The sequence below is a fragment of the Monodelphis domestica genome, chromosome 2 (assembly GCF_027887165.1).
Source record: "Monodelphis domestica isolate mMonDom1 chromosome 2, mMonDom1.pri, whole genome shotgun sequence".
Classification (NCBI taxonomy): Eukaryota; Metazoa; Chordata; class Mammalia; order Didelphimorphia; family Didelphidae; genus Monodelphis; species Monodelphis domestica.
This window is the reverse complement of record NC_077228.1, coordinates 67,227,099-67,248,911: the sequence shown is the minus strand read 5'-3', so window position 1 is coordinate 67,248,911 and position 21,813 is coordinate 67,227,099. Positions and strand designations below refer to the sequence as shown.

Sequence of the window (21,813 nt, the reverse complement as noted above, 5' to 3'; positions counted from 1 at the left end):
ACCCAGATCCTTTCAGTTCCAAGCCTGGTTCTCTGTACACTGCACTCCCTAGCTCCCCCTCTTTCTCTAAACTCTTTATAGGGTCTGTGGTCTTTATTAGTCAATGAGTAGGTCTCATTTCTTCCTTTCTCAAAGGTGTGTAAGTCTTATGGCTCTTGGTTCAGTTTACAAAAGGAAACAGCGTAATGACATGAAATTCTTTCGAGCTCATCCTGTGTCTGATGGACAGGAAGCAATGTTTCCTCTGGGAAGGATTCATTACAGTACAGGACAAAGCCCTGGTAATGATGGTAACACTAGTGACTCAAGATAAAAACGGTGAAAGGAAGAAAGGGTATCTGATCATGAAAAATGGTTAACAATATCTTGCTGAGTGACTGCCATGGTCATTACTGCAATGCAATATGAATTTCAAAATCACAGACTATCATAAGAGAATTCTTTTCAAGTAGAAATGAAATTGGATGATTTTTGAGATTTCTTCGAACCCAGATTCTATAATTTTATGACATGTTAAAAAGGAGAGAATAATTGATTTTGAAAAGGAGAACATGTCTAAAGTTGCTTCTTGTTGCAAAACCTCCTGACTTAATCCTAATATTATCCTTATGTCCATAGAGTAATAAATGTTTGGTCAGAATAATTATTCAAGACCATCTACTTCGTTGTAGGGGGATTGTGATCTGTGTTGATGAAAGGAATCTCTACACCAAAGAAATAGCAAGTCCTAGAAATAATAATATATTCTCCTAGAGACTGGGTATCTGGGGATTTTGGTGATGCTTCAGAAATAAAAACTTTGGGTGGCAAAAAGGGCAACAGAGAGACGTACGGTAGGGCTTTGTTAGCTTCAATGCACCACCAATGATTGCATGAATATAGGAAGTGACTTAAAAGATATCATTAAGGTAATACATGTATAAGCCAGTGGAATTGCTTGTCAACTCTGGGAGCAGGGAGGGAAAAGGGGAAGGAGACAACATGAATCATAGAACTTTTGAAAAACGTATGTGTAAATTTGTTGTTGGAATAAAATAAAGATAAAATTTAAAGAAATTTAAAAAGATATCAAGGCAAAGGGATGACCAGAAAAGGAGATGAACTAGCCATATAGCATGAGTAACGGATTATTAACAGACCAGATCCTACGCTGGTGCCAACAAAATGCTCAAAGACCCGGGAAAGTCTTCTAACACAGTAGGTAGATTCTTTTAGGGAAGATTTATGGGAGGGTGAGGACAAGAATTTCAGAGGACAAGAAAGAATAGCATTGAAGTATATATCAATACTTCAAAGAGTTCTTTACAGTAGCTCTATGATCTAGGCTAGTATTATTATCTTTATTTTAGGGGGTAAGGGAACCTCTCTCAGAGATGAAAAAATAAATTACTTGTCTGACGTCACACAGCATGCCAGAGCTAGAATCAGGACTTGAATTCATGGCATACCATTTTTCCATTTACTGTTTGGCGTATGCATTGGTTGCCATGCATGCTGATATTTCTATTGCCATATTCCTTTATACCTATACTAAGATAAACGTAATATAGTGATTGTTGTAATCTCAGGAATATGGGAGTAGATTAAGATCACTGCAACAGAGATTGTCTAGATGGGTCTTTAGGGGTTGATGTTGTTGTTCTTTGTCCTTTGCTTTCGAGGAGGACCAGTGCTTATCATGGGGTGATGTCTTGACTCTTGAGTGAGAATTGCACAGTCTTCCGCCTCCTTCTCTTTTCGGGATTCATCAAAGGCCAGAAACAAGAAAAAGTCAAGATGACTGGCAGTGGCTCGGGATGCAACAGACAACTGTGGCATCTTTGATGTATGGCCAAGCTCTAAGGGCTCCCACGAGCATTTAAATCATGACTAGAGGCTGAATGTTTATTAATAAAACCACAAAATAAGGAAATATAAAAATGGATAAGATTTATTTGTGTAATAACTGCTTTTAAATGACTGACGTGTAAAGAGAACTAACTTTAAAGTTAGAAGACTTGTGTTCAAATCCAACCTCTAATACTTAGTAACTGTGATAACATGCAAGTCACTTAACCCATCTAGACCTCAACTTCTTGATCCATCAAATGAGGGGGTTGGACTAGATGCCTTTTGAGGGCACTTAAAGCTATAAACTTCTTGCTATAAATCTATGTAAGCCCCTTTGATTATAGTTTGCTTATAGGAGGCCAGCCTTCGTGTCAGTGGGTTCCAATTCTGCCTGTATGGCAGTGGTCAAATCTCTTAATCTATATATTTCCCAGGCACTGCTTTTCAGGCTCCAAGTCTGGGATTGGTTAATCTTGGGTACTGACCAAAAAAAGTGTAAAATGTCAGTAACACATTTGAATGACATTTTATATCTCTGAGGTACTTTGTTATCTACCGTTTCACTTAAAATCATAGACTACTAAAAATAATTTGAATCAAATATTTAGAGTTCATTCAGTCTGAGGCTCATTTTACAGAGGAAGAAACTGAAGACCATAAAGGATTAAATGTTTTCCCAAGGCTAAAAGTGGAAAAGTTAGAATCTCAACCCAGAGTTCCAGTTTGAGACTTTACATCACTGCTGCTTCTTCTTCTCCCCTATCTTCTTCCTCTTCCTTTCCCTCCTCCTCCTCCTCCTTCTTCTTCTTTGCAATCCTTCTTTCTGTCTTAGTAGCAACTCTAAGACAAAAGGGCAAGGGCTAGGTAAATGGGGTTAAATGACTTGCCCAGGGCCACACAGCTAGGAAGTATTTAGGCCAGATTTGATTCTAGGTCTGACTCTCTATCCAGAGTCATCCAGCTGCCCCTCCATCTCTTTTTCACTGTGCCATATTGTCTCCTAATGTTTTTTAGCACATCCTCATGACCTTCAGAAAAGTATATACAACATGCATTATAGTCCCCATTTTTATGGGGAAACTGAGGCAGAGAGATGTCAAGAGACATCTTATACAAGGTCTCAGAGAGTAGCGGTTCAAATTTTATGTACACAGACTGCAAATGAGCTTAAAACTCCCACAGACAGCATGAGCCAGATTGAAATATAATTGGGAAATGTTTTACAAAGTAAACAAAATATAATACAACATAGATAATGCTAACTTGTGGTTTTCTAAGCCAATATACAAGCCCACAGGTTCTTTTCCTTTTTGAGTTGGAAACTTCCTGAACCAGAGAATCTAGGGTAGAACTTGGGCCTTAAATCTGTTACTACACTTCCTCCTTTTATATTATATTGCTTTTCATGCTACATTAGACGATTAAGTTTTGGTTCTTTTCAACATTTTCATTTGTTTCCTCCTAAAAGGAAAAAAAGAATCTCTCTCTAGACAGAGAAGGGGCCAGGACCTGGGATTTTCCCATTGGAGGGAGCTCCCTGGATGTGATTTCCTCTCCCAAGGCAGGGTAGCACCTGCCTGCAAATTCCAGTTTTAGATTCTTGCCTAGGACAAAGGAATAAATTGACTTCCCCAGGATCACCTAGACAGAGGCGTGATTAAGCCCAGGGCTTCCTGGGCCTGTGAGAATAGCCCTGATCCTCTCTCCCTCTCTATCTACAATTATTCTCAGGATAAAATCAACACAAAATGAGATGTCGATGTTTGGTTTAACAGGATATGGACGGTTTAGATTGAGGTTACTGCATACATTTACTCTCTTGAAGTACAAAGAACTTGGCATTGTTAGGTGAGTTATTAATGAGCAAAACTGGACAGCCTGGTGTGGGTGCTGTGCTGAGGGGGGCACCCAGGCATAGGGAAAGGAAAGTGTCTGCCCACGACAGGCTTCCCCCAACTCAATGCACACTCCTTACAAGTCGGTACTCTGCCTTTGCTCTGCTGTGGAATACACAGGCGTCACCCTCTTGTCCTGTTTTTCCTGGAAATGTAATCTCGACAGTGCAGCCAGGCAGCTCAGGGGATGGAGAGCCGGGTCTGGAGTCGAGAGGACTTGGGTTCAAGTCAGACACTTCCTGGCTGTGGGACTCTGAGCAAGTCACTTAACCCTGATTGTGGAGCCTTTGCTGCATTTCTCTCTTAGAATGGGCACTAAGACAAAAGGTAGGAGTTTAAAAAAGAGAGAAAGAAATGTCATGTAGACAGCATATTGCATAGATTTAAAGAATCAGCGGGGTGTTGTTTTTTGTTTTTGTTTTTTTGTGTAGGTCTTCCCTCTGCAAATGTAGATGATAACTCCCCTGACTAGGCAGATGGTCTTCAACGATGGCTGTGGTTGAAATATTTAGTATTTTATGGTGAGTCTACTGATGGGTCTCAGATAATAGACTCCAAAGTTACTCCCTTACCAGGAAAAGGCATTGAAACAAGTTTTTAGTAGGGAAAGAATTCTCTTAACAAGATAGAAACTGAAAACACAACACAACAAAACTCTACAATATTAAAATATAAATAGCCAATGATGCATCAGAAAGTAAAAGATGAAGTCATTTATGATCACTTACATTGTTGATCATAAGGTGCATTATTGTTTTGGGAATCAGGTCTCGGATACACTTGTTGATTATAGACATATAGGAGTCTACGAGGTTGCGAATAGTCTCCACTTGTCTCTCTAATTGTGGGTCCATGGAAAAGTTTTCTGCTTGACCACTCTCATCATTGTCAGCCTAAATAGAAATAAAGAGAAAACTTGTTTTACCAGCATCTCCTTAGTTCAAATAGGAAAAAATATACACCCAATAACATCAAATAACCAATTGTTTTGTCTAGTATATAAACATTTTTACTACTGGCAATATACTTTGTGTTATTTCATAGTGGGTCAATTTGCCATTAGTATGCTCTTGCAAGATCAGAAGAGTACAGTAGGGCAATGTATTACCAAGAATACTGGATTTGGAGTCACAGATCGTGGATTGTTCATTTAAATTTGGATAATAGAATTTCAGTTTAGAAAGGAAAGTTAGAGATCATGTTCTCCTAATTTTGCATATTATAAAAAGCCAACCTGTTGCCAAGAGAAAAATAAAGTAATTTGCTCAAAGTAATTTAGGTAAATGATCAAGAGAACTGGAATTCAAACCCAGACTCTAACTTCAAATTCAAAATTCTTGCCTAGTTTTGCTTGTGTCACTTCTTCTATCCACTTCCAAATCTTGTTTCTTTCTTGAATGTTTAATTTTTTTTTCAGTGAACAAACATTTTCTCTTTCCCTCCCACCTTCTTCTCTTGGGAAAAGAAGAAAGCAAAACAAAATCTTTGTAATACATATACATAATGAAGCAAGATAAATTCCCAAACGGTCTATATCCAAAAATGTATGTCTCATTCTATATCTTGAGCCCATCCCCTCTTTGTCAAGAAGCAGGTAGCAGTCTTCTTTCTATGTCCTTTTAAATCACTGTTGGTCATGGTTAAAGATTTTTAGTCATTTGTTATTACATCTTTGTTATTACATAAATTATTCTCTTGGTTCTGCTCACTTCCCTGTATCAATTCATACAAGTCTTCCCAGGGTTCTTTGAAATGTTTATTTTTTAATTATTTCCTATGGCTAAAAAGGGTTCTACTGCATTCATATAACATAATTTGTTTAGCCATTCCCTAAATGACAGGTACTTCTTCAGTTTGTAGTTCTTTTCTATGACAGAGAGCAGCTATAAATATTTTAGGACATATAAGCCCTTTTTTTTTCTTTCTTTGAGATCTATGAGGCTAGTAGTAGTATTGCTGGGTCAAAGGGTATGTACAGTTTACTTTAGGGGCAGAGATCCAAATTGCTTTCCAGAATTATTGGAACATGTTTGGATTACAGGTCCACTAGCAGAGTATGAGTGTCACTGTTCTCCCATAGTCTCTATAACAGTTGTCATTTTCCTTTTTTTTAAAAAAATATCTTCTTAGCCAATCTGATGGGTGTAAAGTAGAACCTCAGGGTTGTTTTCATTTACATTTCTTTAATTATTAGTGACCAAACGTTGTTTCTACCTTCATAATCTTTCTCCTATTTGAAACCTTTTCTCCATTTACTGCCACCACTTAATTGAAGTCATCATGTTTAGACTGTACTATGGTAATAATCTAATTGGTTACTCATCCTCAAGTCTCTTTTTCCAATTTATCCTCCATTCAGCTGCCAAGGTGGTTTTCCAAAAGAGTAGGTCTGACTATGATCCCCTACCCAATAAATACCAGTGGCTCTCTTATCTACAGAATCAGATACACAGTCCTTTATTTGACACTTAAAGGTCTTTATAACACCTTTCCAGTTTCCTTATACCTGATTCTCCTTTATGCACCCTATAATCCATCTACATCTGGCTGCTTACTGACCCTTGGATACATTTCTGCATTCTGAAATGCACTCCCTTTTAACCTTTGTCTTTTAGAATCCTTGTTTCCTTAAAGTATCAGCTGAAACATCAACTTCTGTAGAAAACAAATTTTCTTTCTCCTCTCTGGTACTAGTGACTTCCCTTCTGAAATATCTTTCAGTCTACTTTGTATATGTCTTATATGCATCTAATTATTTCCATGTTGTCTCCCTCTCCCATTAGAATGTGAGCTTTTTAAGGGCAAGGGTGGTTTTCATTTGTCTTTGTATCCTTGTGACTTAGCAAATATTTGTTGACTGACTAACCTAACCACTCCATTTGTCTCCTTTGCTATTTTATCATCCAAATTATATCTTCTAACTGTGGGTATTCCTGAAGACTTTGCCCTTTTCTTGCCTTCTCTTCTCTCTCCATGCTATCTCCTTTGATGACTGAATCAGCTCCCATAGATTTAAATTATATCTCTAGCCAGATGAATCATAAATCTATATATTGAGGCTCAGTTTCTCCTTGAGCGTAGTCATACATCACTGATTGTCTACTGGACATTTTAATCTAGATGTCCTAGAGACATTTCTAACTCGGCATGTCAAAAATAGAACTCATCATCTTCCCACCCAAACTCATACTTTTCCAATCAGCCCTATTTTGTTGAAAGCACCACCATTTTTGCAGTCTTCCAGACTCATCACTTCCATGTTATTTTCTGCTCCTCATTCTCTCTCACCACATGTCCCAATCAGTTTCCAAACCTTATACCTTCAACTTCCTTAACATTTCTCAATCAGAGAAATCTGCTCTAAAAATATAGTCATCACCTTGTTCAGGACATTATCTCCTTTGGACAAGTTTATTTCAATATCCTCCTAATTGCTGTTCTTGCTTTAATTCTCTCACTGGTCAAGTCCCTCCTCTACATTACTGCTAAAGTGATTTTCCTTAAGTGCCAATCTGACCATGTCAATTCCTTATTCAAGAATCTCTAGTGACTTCCTATTGACTGTGGGATACAACTGAAACTCCTCTGTTTGACTTTTAAAATAAGCCTCATAATCTGACTGGAGTTTCTCCTTTCCAGCCTTATTGGACATTACTTCTATTCTTAAACATGGAAGTCTAGACAAATTGGACTTCTCCCTGTTCCTCATATGAGATTCTCCATTTCCTATCTCTATGCCTTTTGCTCTGATTGTCCACCATGCCTGGAATGTACTTCCTTCTTATCTGCTTACTTTTATCCAATAGAATTCTTTTTCTTTCTTCAATAACCCACTCAATTGCCATCTTTTGCATGAAGTTTTTCCAGACCCCTCCAAAATTATCTTCTATTTATGTATTTTGTATTTATTTATTTATTTATATGTTCTCGCTTTATATGCTGTATGTTCTCATATATGTACTTGTCTCCCTTATTAGAATATGTATTCCTTACCATTAGAGAATGTTTAGGTCATTGTATTTTTATTTCTGGTGCCAAGCTTGCATAGTGCCTGGTATGTAGTATTTAGCTAATGCTTGATTAACTGATTGTCAGGACACTATAGTAACTTCTTTTCTAATGGAGCTCTGAACTTTTAGGGAGATACTAGAACTAACCCATCGCAGAGATTCTCTAGATTAGAAATGGGATTGTGCTAAAGCTCTTGAGTCTTTTCTAGACTAAATGATGCTTTTCAGACTAACCCTAGTTCAAATCTGATTCCCTAGTGCTGACACAGTTGAACAATAGAAGGTACTGTGTACAGGTGGCCCCACTATTTTTTTCCTGAGATTTATTATTTTGTTTCTCAGGGATATTCCACCACTACCAAACTCTAGTTTCATTGCAAACATATTACAAAGTCACCTGCCAACTTGTTCATTGAGTAAGACAAAAATAAAGAAATTATTTGTGCAAAAGAGAGTAAAGAAGCATCTGTTTTCTAAATCATGAAACCTGAGTTCATTAATTTTGCTTTAAACATAACGGATTATATTAGTATATCATCTTTGTCATTTAATATTAATCCATTGACAACACTGAAATCAGAAGAGTCAAAATGTAAATACAGTTGAATTATCTATGCCCCAGAATAACAGTATATAATATAGTCTGGCTAATTTTAAATATGAAAATAAGGAAAATAATAATTTACTGTCCTCAATACTGATACAAATCCATGGAAATGTACTCTGATCTGTAAGGATTTTAATCCACTAGCAAATATAAACTGAATGTCTACTATGTGCAAAGCTGTGTGCTAAATACATTTTAAAATTATATTTGTAAATGAGAATGCTAAAGTCATTATTAGTAATTATTTATTCTGGAAGAAGACAATCCATAGTGCTAGAAAATAGTACAGAGACTATCAGAAGATTATAAAAGAAACTCTTCATGTTTTGGTAGTATTTTGAGTGATCGTCATTACAATCATTTGATAATTCCCAGGGCTACCATATGTCTACATATCTCTTTAGGAGCATAGTAATGGGGCTGCTCCAAAGAAATCTGTTGTGGTCTCCTGTGTTGCCATAGGGAAGATAAGAGATTTTCCCCTGACAGCTGTTTTCCCTATAACCTGGAATTTTCTTTGAAAATGACTTCTCTGGTTACTGGCAAAAATGATTAAAACACTATTGGATCTAGGAGATTCCAAATAGAAGTTTCATATTTGTTTGTATTATTTGGGGGAAGGGTAGGAAGGAGAGTTAGATGTTATATCAGAATTGAAGACAGAGAATATGATATGGTGTAAAAGAGGTAGCAAAGAAGATAGCACAGAGGAAAAAGGGATGTAGGAGAGGTCAATAGTGTCTGTATTAAAATTGTTCAAGTTTTCAAACCTGCTCTGTAATACTAAAAAGCCTACAAATCCCTCACTGAGTTTCATAGTATAGAAATAATTTTAAAATCTGATCTTTATAAAGAATGCAATGATTTCTAGAAAAAACGGTCTGCCTTTAAATCTTAAGTTATCACATGCAGTTATAAATCACTTAAAAATTCAATATATAAGATCATGATTTAAAACAAAGTGCGGACTGATTACATAAACAATAAAAGTATATCTTGTTTTTGGCCAAATATGGGCCTTCCTTACATTTTTGAATGTTTACTGATATGTGGTCTTTTGACAAAGAAAGTAAAAGGCAAAGGAACCTCATATTAAAAAAACTAAGAGCTACTGAAAGTCTGTAAGAAATGAAAATAAAGTATTTGTGAAAGTACCTCTCTCAATGAGAAAATGTAACTGGTTTGTAAATATTTGATTTATACATCATTTTTTAGTATATCTTTATTGTAAAACATGATACTCTAGTAGAGTGCGCATAACTATGTTTTCTGGTCTAAAATATGTTTACAATGTTGTTTTGTATTCGAATTATAAGTGTAACTGACAGCACTAAACCAATTTCTACTTTTAATCTGTTAAGCAAAAGTGATCCCAGTATCCAGTATGGTATTGGAAAGGTAATGTACAAGTTGGTCCACAGTAACACACTGACAAGGTAGTCTAATTTGTGATTTCTTTGCCTCATTCATTTTTAATTCTTATTTTTTTCATTTTCAGTGTTTACCATTAAGAGGGTAATGGAGCCAACTGAGCAAGGTAGAATAATAGGATTTACAAAGTTCCTAAGAGAGAAACATACAGTGCTAGGTGAGCTACTCTGTTCCTGGCTAATATTTTCCTATGTGAATCCTGATTTTCCCCCTGTCTCATAACAGTAGTTTCATTTAGCTTTGCTTTTGGTTCTTTGAATGTGCAAATGTTTCTGGTCTTATGTGTAATTTGCACTAATAGCCAGTTTTGAAACTCAATGCAAAGGATCAGTTTTATAAGGTTGTAACACTTTAGATTGTTGTAGAACAGACAGAGAACACCGTTTTAATTCTTTAAAGTGCTACCTTAAAAACTCTGAGGGGGTGTTTACCAAAGTAATGGGTGAAACTCAACTTGAAGTTCTGTTTTAGATTCTGTAACACTAGTAGACAGAGTCACATGCAGAGTTTAATCATCTTTTTAATGCCCTGCACATGGTGGAGAGTCACAGAATTCAGAGGGATTTTTTTTTCTTCTGGTTTTAGGAAGAAGCAAGCAGTAATTTCTTCCTTCTAAAATACCTAAGATAAATGTAAAAAAAATATTGTTCATCTATGGAATTTTTCTTTTAACTAAGTAATTGCAGACAGCACATTTCCTTTTCTCTACCCTCCTCCACTCTCCACCCCAATCTAACCAAATTCGCTATCACTTTCTTTTGCTTGTATGTATACTGTAGATAACTGTGTATTTTTTCCTTTGTTTAAATTACAGGATTGCAATAAGTTTCTTTGCTGGCTAAGCAAAGGAGTGACACATGTTTATCATTATCCTCATCAAGGGAATGTAAAATAAAAATAGTAATTTGTCTCTGATCTTTGAGGCAAAGAAGAACAGTCTGCAAACATTTAACCTTTTATGTGCAGGTTCATTGGCAATGTTTACAAAATGTGGATAATATTGCAGGAACCAATCTGCTTTTGAAAAATACAATAGATATAGTCTCTCTGTTGCTGACTTTTTCTGAATAGCTTTCAATGCCTTTAACAATAATTGGCAACAATGAAAATCCTGTTGCTACAATTACAAAGTTGCTTCTAAAATTCATTTTGGAATTGAGTTTTTTTCCTTTGTAGTCATAAAATCACAAGATCTTAGATCTGGAGAGAATTCAGCTCTTTGAATCAGTATCTTTGAAAGAGTCTGCTTTGTAAATCTGTGATGGAAAGGCCATCTCTTTAAGGGCTTCAGATTTTAACAGTGAAGGGGCTGGACTTCTTGTGAACAACCAATAACTCTCATCATCACCAGAAACGTTGGATGGGTTTGGGGGGGAAACTTGATGAATTGTACGTATTTTGTATTTATTGATTTATATAAATGTTTTCTTCCTTGATAGACTTCATGCTCTTTGAGGGCAAAAAAAAGTTTCATCTTGTCAGTACCTGGCCTTTAGTAAATGTTTATTCACTGAATGAATGGTTGACCACATGCATAATTTGCTTTCTTCTTTTCCCAGCTTCCTTTCATAATCATACTATTTGGATAGGTTTCAGGCTCAAATTTACATGGTCCCATGAAATTTACAAAATAGTTTCCTTAGGACGTGTAGGGATCTACCCTGACCCCCAACTGATTCCAGAAGGACAAGGCACCTTTTGGTTGATTTAATCAATCAAAAAAAATAAGCTGGGCAAGAACAAATTCTTGACCAATGTAAGAGGATTATAGTGCTTTCACTATTGGATGAAAGGGAGATGAGACACACAGGAAACATCCTTTGGACCTGAAAGAATTAGATATACCTCAGCATCTACATAGAAGAGTAGCAGATAGTCCAGCTAAGTCAAGAGAAGACTAGTCTGGGGTTGGAGATTTCCAGTTCAAAAGTTGGAGACAAGTTCCTGAGAGAACATCATTCTGAAGAGTGGGGGGAGAGAAGACAGGATTTCCTCTCTTCTCTCCCTCCACTGACCATCTCATTAGAGCCAGTAGACCTGTAAAAAATGAGTCATCTCGAAGCAGAGAAATATACACTGAAGACAGTAAAGACAAACATGAATGGACAAACACAGACACAGTTGGATATACAAAGATAGCCGCATTAAGAAGGCAGCAGCTTTCGGGAACCTGAACTCCTGTGGTGGGGAGAAATGCTGGGTCATGGCTAGCTCTACAAACTGTCCTCAGAACCCAGCAGACAGCTCCACCAAAGGGGGAGAGGCATGAAGACTCTACAAATGGATGAAAGGACTTGGAATGACTAGACCTGGCAGTTATCTCGTAGCCGTATGTGGCCTCTACTGTGTGCCTTATTACTTACTGCCTTTGCACTTTAAGGTGATGCCCCTACTACTTCCCTCCCTTCCCAGTCTCTGACATTGAACATAATATAGTCCTTTGACTGTTGGATAATTTGGGGTGAATGAGCAGAATAACAAATTTTTTTTCTTTACCATCTCATCGTAGTAAATACCTTTAAAAAAAAAGCCAGTTGCAGTTTGGCTAATTGGTATTAATGGGAAGTAATATTGGTTGGGGCTTGTGAGCTTTTGAGAACAGGGGCTGTCTTTTTACCATTCTACCCTTCTCTATATGCCCAGCATTTGTCATAGTGCCTGTTGCAGAGGAGATACTTAATGTTTATTGACTGACTGAAAATACAGTCTGCCCAGGTTACTCCCAGGAGTAGTAGGCAGCCAGCCACTGGGGACCCAACCTGCTATTGTGAGGAGCTAGTTAAGCAAGAGGCCTTGGATGGAATGTTGTACTCACAGCGAGCGCAAGTGCTATTTGGTGCAAGAAATATGATTCTCCTTTTACAGGATAAGAAACTTAAACCCAGAGAATTTCAGTGAATTGTCCATGGCAATTGCTGAGTCTCTGAGTAAAGAGTGTTACCCTTCAAAGGAGAAGCATCACAAAAATGGAAAATAATAATCCTAGCAGCACTTTGACAATAAAACAGTCCTAAGAGCTCAAAACACATAGGGCCTGGCTTTTAATTTTTTCCATACAGAGCCATGTGGGCTGAACACAAGACTCTTTACTATCCTGTTTGCCGTCCTGGGGATACTTTTCAGCTTTTCAATGTTTTCCTAAAGTGTGACATCCAGAAATGAACACAATATTGACATGTGTGGTTTGACTTGGGCAGAGTAAAGTGGGATTATCACCGCCTCATTCCTAGAAACTGACTCTTTTAATGCAGCTGAAGAGCACATTAGGTTTCTTGGAGGTCATATTAAACTATTAATGAATTTGCAATCCTCTAGATCCCCCAGAGACAACAGCTGTCTAAACATGCTTTCCCTATTGTGTACCTGTGAATGTGATTGAAAAAAAAATCCATCTAGGATAATATTAACTCTATTGATTTTCATTTTATTAGATTGGGTCCAGTGATCTGGCCTATTGGCGATCTTATTTATCTTGATTTTCATCACAAAAGCTATCCCTTCCAGCTTTGTGGCGCCTGTAAATGTGATAACCATGCCATCTAGTCCTTAATCCATGTAATTTAAAAAATGTGAAATAGCACAAAGCCAAACACATACTTTTGGGACATTTCGCAGAAATCTCTATCCATGTTGCCCTCAAACCATGAACTGGCTGCTCTTTGGTTCCAACCATTGAACCAGTTCAACTCCATTGAATTATGCTGTCACCTAGCACCAATCTTTTCATATTTCCTTCAAGAATAGGGTGAGAGAATTTGTCAAATATTTTGCTAAAATCTAGGTAAACAATATCTACAACACGGCCTCACTCTACCCATTTAGTAACTCCATTAAAGAAGGAAATGCGGTTAGTCAAGCATGACCTATTCTCAGTGAACTGGCTGATGTGCTGGCTATAGGTGATCACCACTTCCTTTACTAGATATGCATTACACACCCCTTTAATGATGTTTTAGGCTGGCTCAAAGCCAGGAGGTTTGGACACATTCATACTTAAGGCAGGAACTTGGAACAAAGGATTTGAGGTATTCTGGGATGCCTCCCCGCAGTTTCTCTCTCTTTGCAGAAAGAAGATAGCTCTGCTTTTTTCTGTGTGATGACTTGGATGTCACTTCGAGTCTCTGACATCCCCCCGAATATCTTGCTTCTGCATCGTCTTTGCTGTGGCTGCCTACTAGCCTTAGCTTTCAACGGACACGTTACTTCATCCCTTAAAAGAAAGGGACTGAAGCCTGGATCTGATGTAGGGTTAGAAAGTCCCTTTTAACTTTAATCCACTTTTAACTATAGTGGATTCATAGTTGCATTCCCCTTCCAGACACCTGCCTTCTACGGATGCCATCATACTACTCCGCAAAGCCCACTCCCCACGTGTTTGGCGACTGGGTACATGGAAGGGCCCACTTTTTTATAACAGCTAAAATTCAGCCTTTAGCCTATCAGTGAAAAAAAAGGGATGAAGTAGCATGTCCATTGAAAACTAAGGCTAGTAGAGAGCCACAGCAAAGACAATGCAGAAGCAAGATATTCGGGGGGGATGTCAGAGACTCGAAGTGACGTCAGCAACTGAGCTCCACGTGGGGAGTGGGCTTTGTGGATTAGTAGGATGGCATCCGTTAGAAGACATCAGCAGTCCTGTTACATGGAAGGGATCATTTCCCCCCATATATGCGTGTATTTGTGCATGTACACTGCTCACACCTGTTCTTATGTATGTACCACTCTAGGCATGTGTTTTGGTGATATGTGTTCCCTTCTGTGTGTGCCCATTTGTGATCTCTATGTATGTCTACTCTTCCCAGTAAAATTATGTGTACTGATGACCACGAGGCCCAGATTTCTGTGTGCTCCTTTGCTCACTATCTTTATTCTATCAAATGCCTTTGCTTTGAACTGAGGGCATCTTTTGAAAGTTTAATGTGAAGGTGGACCCATGGAGAAGGGCATATGCAAGAAAGGGTGATCTAGATGCTATACTAAGTTCTAGAATTTTTTCCAGAGATTGAAGTAAAATTAATTGGTTTCTGTATTGCAGTCTCATCTCTTCACTTTTTTGAAAACTAGGACATTTTCCCTTCTTCATTTTTCTGTCTCAGTAACCAAAATATAGTTCAGTTGAGGGAGATGATTTTAACTTATCAAGAATATCTACGTTTTATCTTATGATTTCCATACCTGTTTTGGCCATCAATTCCATAGAAGTCATATCCTTTCTTGTCTATAGATAATCCAGCAGAGAAAGCAGAAGCAAAATAAGAATTAAGTAGTTCTGTCTTCTCTTTAGGTCAATTTCCACTGGTCCATTCACTCTGAGCAGCAGTTCTATCCCTTGAGATTCCTCTTTTTTCATCTTATCAACTTTTGTCACTGGCCTCTGTTCATTCTGAGTTTTGTTATTCCTGACAATCTTCTTATAGAATCAATTCACATTTCTGTATTCACCTTGTTGTTACCTGTTCTTGCTTTTATCTTCTGTTCATGTCTTTAAATAATCTTTGTTGGAAAAACAATTTAAATTTTTGTTGGTCAGGGAGCTCCCTGTGCATCCACATCAGGTTCTTTGAACAACTACCCTTCTTCCTCTATCTAGGAACTGTTTCTTTTTGTATCTTCATAATTTTATCTTTGAGAGATTTCTTATCTCTCTTGGGCTGAATTTCACAGGCAAGTTTTAGGCAATGAGATCAAGTCAACAAAGTAAACAAGTTGTTTTTTTTGTTTTGTATTATTTTGTTTTGTTTTGTTTTTCTCTGCATTCTTTAGGTATCAGGCACTATCTAAGTGCTGGGAATAATATAAGCAGAAAGAAAGGCAGTCTCATTTTAATGGAAGAAGACAACACATAAAAGGGAGCTGAAAAGGGGAAGGAGGAAGAGGGAGAGGAGGCATCATAGAGAAAAGACAGGAGGCATCATAAAGAAAAGACAGGAAAGTCAGAATTGCATCTTATAGAGGAATGGGGGTTCCCAACTATCCTTCCTTTGAACTCTTTGAAATACATACTGCCAATATCTAGGATTCATATCACACTATGCCAAAATTTTCTCTCTTCTATCATAAACTCCAAGATGCAGTGGTTAGTTGAAAGTTCCCAGCATTTTCATTGTAGAAACAAGTTACCTACTTTAACAAGAAATAAATTCTAAACAGAATTTCCCTTAAGAAGGATGATTTTTTCAGCAAGGCAAATCTAGAAAGTATTCTTTTCTGGCTAGAGTGTCAGGCTTGGAGTTGGAAGAACCTGGGTTCAAATCTGGCCTCAAACACTTCCTGGCTGTATGCCCTAGGCAAGTAATTTAACCTGGATTGCCTAACCCTTGCTGCATTTCTGTCTAGGAATTGATACTAATCAATTCTGTCTCTAAATCTGGCTCTCTATCCACTGAGCTAACCAGCTAACTCTAGGTAAGGGCCCTTTCTTCCTTCCTTCCTTCCTTCCTTCCTTCCTTCCTTCCTTCCTTCCTTCCTTCCTTCATTCCTTCCTTCCTTTCTTCCTTCCCATCTTTCTTTCTCTCTCTTTCTCTCTTTCTCTCTTTCTTTCTTTCTTTCTTTCTTTCTTTCTTTCTTTCTTTCTTTCTTTCTTTTTTTCTTTCTTTCTTTCTGTCTTTCTGTCTTTCTTTCTTTCTTTCTTTCTTTCTGTCTTTCTGTCTTTCTGTCTTTCTTTCTTTCTTTTGAATTAATTTCTGTGAAGGATAGAAAAGGTGAGAGGAAAGAGTGAAGAGAGAAAATGAAAGAATTCATACTTCCCCCCCAAATTCACCACTCTTCCAAATTTCCTTTTTAACATTTCGTCTCCCACCTTTGTAATCTCAGAATTATAGTCCCCTCTTTACTTTCTCTCACTCTACATATCCAATCCATACCATGACTAAATCTTGCTGTTTCTACCTCCATAACATCTCATCCAATCCCTTCTTTCATTTACAAAGCTCCTGCTTGGTTCACGTCTTTATTACCTCTCTTCGAAATCATTTCCATGGCTTCCTAATTGATTTACTTCCCTTACATCTCTGTCTACTTCAGTTTGGTCTCCAAAGTGTGGTCAAGGTAATGTTCCTTAAGATTAGATCTGACTGTGACATATTAATACTCAATGTAAGACTGTTTAGATTTCAAAGAACTTTGTGGTTGAACACAAGCCTAATATTCTGCGTTTTGTTGGATGGCATTCTCCCTTCTTTCTCTAGAATCCAGTCAAAACTTGTCTTCTCTATGTTCCTTACTCTTGGCATTCCACCTGTCATTTTCATACTTTTGCTCTGGCTATTCCCCATGCCCAGAATGGCTTCTCTGCTCTTACATAGAGAAATGCCAAGAATCCCTCTCTTCCTCCAAAGTAATAACTCAAATGCCACCACCTACATGAAGTCCTTCATTATTCCAAAAGTTGGTGCTCATCCTCTTAAAATACTTTTGTACTCGATTACTTGTTTGCATTTGTATTTCTTCTCTTTCTATATCCTGCATATACTAACATGTAATTATTTGTCTCTTATTTTGAGGCAAACTACTTGAGGGTAGAGATTCTTTCATTCTTTTTATTTGTATCCCTAGCAGGTAGCATAATGACTGACAGTCTTTTTTTTTTTTTACCCCTTACCTTCTGTATTAGAACCAATTGGTTCTAAGGCAGAAGGACAGTAAAGGCTAGGCAATGGGGGTTAAGTGATTTGCCCAGGGTCACACAGCTAGGAAGTGTCTGAGGCCAGATTAGCACTTAGGGCCTCCCATCTCTGGGCCTGATTCTCAATCCACTGAGCTACCCAGCTGTCCCCTGACATATGGTCTTATCAAATATTTGATTCAGTGAGAGAGTGAGAAGGAGAGAAGGAATTAGACCTAAACAATGAATAGTGTCACAAACATTCAGCATGCATTTATTAACCCCTACTTTGTGCCAGGCACTGTTCTAGGTACTAGGGGCATATGATATGAGAAAAAGACTCTGCCTTCAAAAAGCTAATATTTTATTCTGGAGGATATAATACCTATGCATACATATATATATATATATGTATATATATATATATATAAATACAAGAGAATTTGAGGAGAGAATATATTACATTAAAATAATCACAAGAATTTCACTGAGTGGAGCAAAATTCTGCCTTAAACACTTTCCTCCAACAAAGCGTATTCCAAAGAAAAAACATGCATTTATTTTTAATGAATCTCACCTTCCATCGTAGAATCAATACTATGTATCGGTTCCAAGACAGAAGAGCGGAAAGGGCTAGGCAATGGGGATTAAGTGGACTTGCCCAGGGTCACACAGCTGGGAAATGTCTGAGGCCAGGAAGAAAGTGGGAGAATTTTACTGATGGCCAGTTTATGCTGGTGTTGCTTTCTTCTTGAGATGATGGAATTGCTACTGCATTGAACTAGATTATAAAGAATCATCATACTTAGAAGTTGTTATAGAAAAGTATCTTGAAATTTTGTGAAATGAAAATCTTCAGGTGTTCAGTATAGCAGTGCAGAGATCCTGTTCAGTAGAGCTGTAACCTGGCCAAAGGTCCCTGGAGTCAGAAAATTTACTCTTCTAGATTGCTTCATTGTCAGTAACATACAAAATAAAGTCATGAAGGCTAACGTCAACTTGAGAAATAAACTAATGTGAGAAGGCAGAGAAGCTTATCTTGATCTAAATAAAACTTTAGTTGTTAGACATAGAAAGACAAATCCTGTGGACAAAGTCTTATTAATGAATGTCACAGGTTCCTGCCCCAGTCCCTTACAGAGTTTTCTCTAAATGTTTACGTTTTGGGTACCTGTTTTTTAATACTATGCAATACACTAAATTTATTTATTTTTAAAAATCAACTTATTTTGGAACTCAAATGTAACAAGAAATAAATATTAAAAAAGAATTTTGCAAATATGATTTTGCAAAGGAAAAACCACCACTTCCTTTGCTTTAAAATAATGTTGATATATCTTTGTCTTCCTAAGTGTTTGCCTGCCTCTCATAAACTGAAAAAAACTAAAAAATGCTGAATTCCATGACATTTAACTGCTTTTTACTACATTTCAAACCAAATCTTAAAATTCTGAAAGGAAGTTAAATGTAAGAATACAATTGTCTTATTAAACTATATCTAATATTTGAAATTTTAATATACCAAGGATAATTTCATGATCAAGGTATACAGAAAGCCATTTTCCATGTCATCAATAAAGTGGCTGTAGAGCTCTAAAGGAGGCTTTTAAAAAGTGGCCCCCAGTTCCTGTTATTCCCCCACCCCACACCCTTTGCTCTCTAGCTTTTTAAATGTGTAGAAATTCATTACACCTAGCAAAAGCCTTATGATCGTCCATCTGAGGCTCTTTTGTTTTGACTTGCTCAACATATATTAAGAAGGATGGGAGATCTCGGTGATTTGCATTCTCCTTACCATGGTTCATATTAGGATCCTCTCCACCCCGTGTTACTCTTTCATCTCCTTCCGCACGTTCAGCTTCATAAATATACAGAGGCTCACTGTCCCAGGGGCCTTCTTTATCTCCTCCCGACATCTCAAAGATAACAGTGGAGCTGGTCTGTCTACCTGTTCATCTTCGCATTCATTGCATGAGCCGCCCACCTTCTTTTTTACTTAGATATTTCCCGGATGCTACGACTTTTCCTTTACTACTTTCAAAGTTCCTTATATCTGTTGCTGGCTGTTAACACTCACCATATACCTCTCCATTACTTTCTATGTGGCATTCATTTTTAATTCTTCAGAGACTGCAGTGTTCCATGTCTCATAGCCGTAAACAATATAGGTAAAATATTGGTATTAAAAAGATGGTCCTTTGTTTCTGGAAGAAGTTCAGGGTTATTAAAAGAGCTTTTTAATTTCTTAAAGGCAACTAAACCCACTCTCCTACCACTGTTTAGTTCTAGGCCCAACATTTCCACGTATGGTTTGTCCCAGATTTTATATGTTAAGATTATCCATCTATCTATTGTCTGTCTGTCTATCTGATAGGGATAAAGAATTAGACCTATGATTTGATTAATAGGAGAAAAGCCCTATCAATGCAGATTTATATCTTCAACTTATAGTTTTAGAGACTTGCCTCGGATACCAAGAGGCCAAGGGATTAAATGGTCCCTTCCCCTTCTCTTTCATTGTCTCTCTTAGTATATATAATGTGTGCCTATGTGCACATATACATACACATACAAACACAGATCTATATGTATATGACATTTCTGAATGGGCTGAGGTTGAGTTTTGTATGTATCTACTATATATCAATAGATATTCTTTATCCACTTGGTTTTTCCTGTGTGGATGGTTAGGCCAAACTGTTCAAATTAAAATATATAATTAAATGAATTTTGAATTTAGACTGAATTGTGTCCCAACTAATGAAGATTTATTAAAACAGGCACATTCAGAATGATCTCTCCATTAGCCAGAAAAATCTGCTCAGTGCCTAGCCCTGACCATAGCCGCTTTTCTACTCATTCACTTTGAGTGGCTTACTGTGGCCTAACAGATAAAATACACATACTTTAGCTTGGCATTTAAGGAACTGTACAATTTGGCTCTAACCTTCCTTTCGAGTTGTATTTCATTCTACTCCCCATCACATATGCTATGTTCTAGTCAAATAAGACTACTAGTTATTCCCCTCCCCGACTTGTACATATACCTGAAAGCTGTCCCTATGCTTGGAACAAACTTCTCCTTTCTTTCCACCTTTTGATATCCATTTTCTTCCTTTAAGACCCAGATGGGATACCACCTTCAATCAATCAACAAGCATTTATTAAGCACCAACTATGTGCCAAGCACCCCTAAGTGCTGAGGAGACAAATAATGAATCAGCCCTATTCTCAAGGAACTTACTCTAACAGAGGACATAACAAATACATATAGACTGAATATTTCTAAAGAGAATAAAAACAAACAAACACAAAGTAAATACCAAGAAGTCTGGGAGAGAGGGTCTTGGCAATGGAGGAAGGGGACCAAGAAAAAGCATTCCTGTAGAAGGTAGTGCTTGAGTGATGTCTTAAAGGAAGAGAGGAATTCTTTGGACCAGAGGTGGGGAGAGGGTGCATTCCAAGCAGAACGAAGGCACAGAGATAGGAGATGGAGGAGCCTATGTGAAAAACAAGGGAAAGGCAGTTTGGCTGTTGTGTAAAACTTAGGAGGGAGAATAAATGTTCAATGAGCTTTGAAACATAGGTTGGAACCAAGGTGTGAAAGACTTTAAAATCATGGGAGGTTATGAGGTCACTGAGAGAGAAGAGGGCTTATCTTAGGGAATTAGGGAACACCTATAATTAGAGGGCATGATATGGATGATGAATAGAAATATAGAGATTAGCATAGGTTATATAACTGAGAATAGTGTCAACAAAATAGAGGTGGGGATGGAGAGGAGAAGAGCGAGAAAGAGAGAGAATAATCAGGATTCATAGATTGGTTGAAGAGGAGGATTGAAAAAAGGCCTTAAGATTTGGGAAATAAAACATTGCTAGCAACTGAAAAAAGTAGTTTTGGTGCTCATTGAAAGTAATTTTTCTCTTTTCCAATTTTTGTTTTATGACACACTGCCAAATTCCTAACTTTGCCATTATCACATTTTACCTTGTATCATATTTATTTGTATCCAGGTTTTTATTAGATAGATTGATTAGATTATATGTTCTTTAATGGTCAAGTCTGTGTTGATTTTCATTTGTGTATTGTCATTGCTTTGTACAAAATGGATGATTAATAACTATTTATTGAATTGAGCAAATGTATATAATTCTCTCTATCTCATGTTGTATTTGTTCACTTATTCAAAAATGGGAACATACCTGGGAAGATGGATGAATGAAAGGGTATGTTTACATCTAGCTTCACATCACTTCAAAATAACAAGGAATTTACAAAGTAGATTAGTAGAACAATGCCAAAAATACAAAGAGGACAGAAAAAAAAAACTAACATTAAAGAAAACCCTATAGATGGGCTAAAAAATAATTTTAAGAAACCCAGTAAAATGAATAAATATTGCACAGTAAAAGTAAATGATGAAAAAGCTTCAA

The 21,813-nt window shown here is 37.1% G+C and overlaps 1 protein-coding gene across 9 annotated transcripts in view; it reads right to left on the bottom strand.

Moving 5' to 3' along the window:
* DNM3 (dynamin 3) overlaps positions 1-21,813 on the bottom strand; it is a 647,411-nt gene that overhangs the window by 54,516 nt on the left and 571,082 nt on the right. For all 9 annotated transcript variants that reach the window (XM_056815556.1, XM_056815550.1, XM_007480786.3 and 6 more), the window contains one exon: positions 4,454-4,618. In XM_056815556.1, coding sequence (XP_056671534.1) covers positions 4,454-4,618 — 165 coding nt within the window. The remainder of the gene's footprint in view (positions 1-4,453; positions 4,619-21,813) is intronic.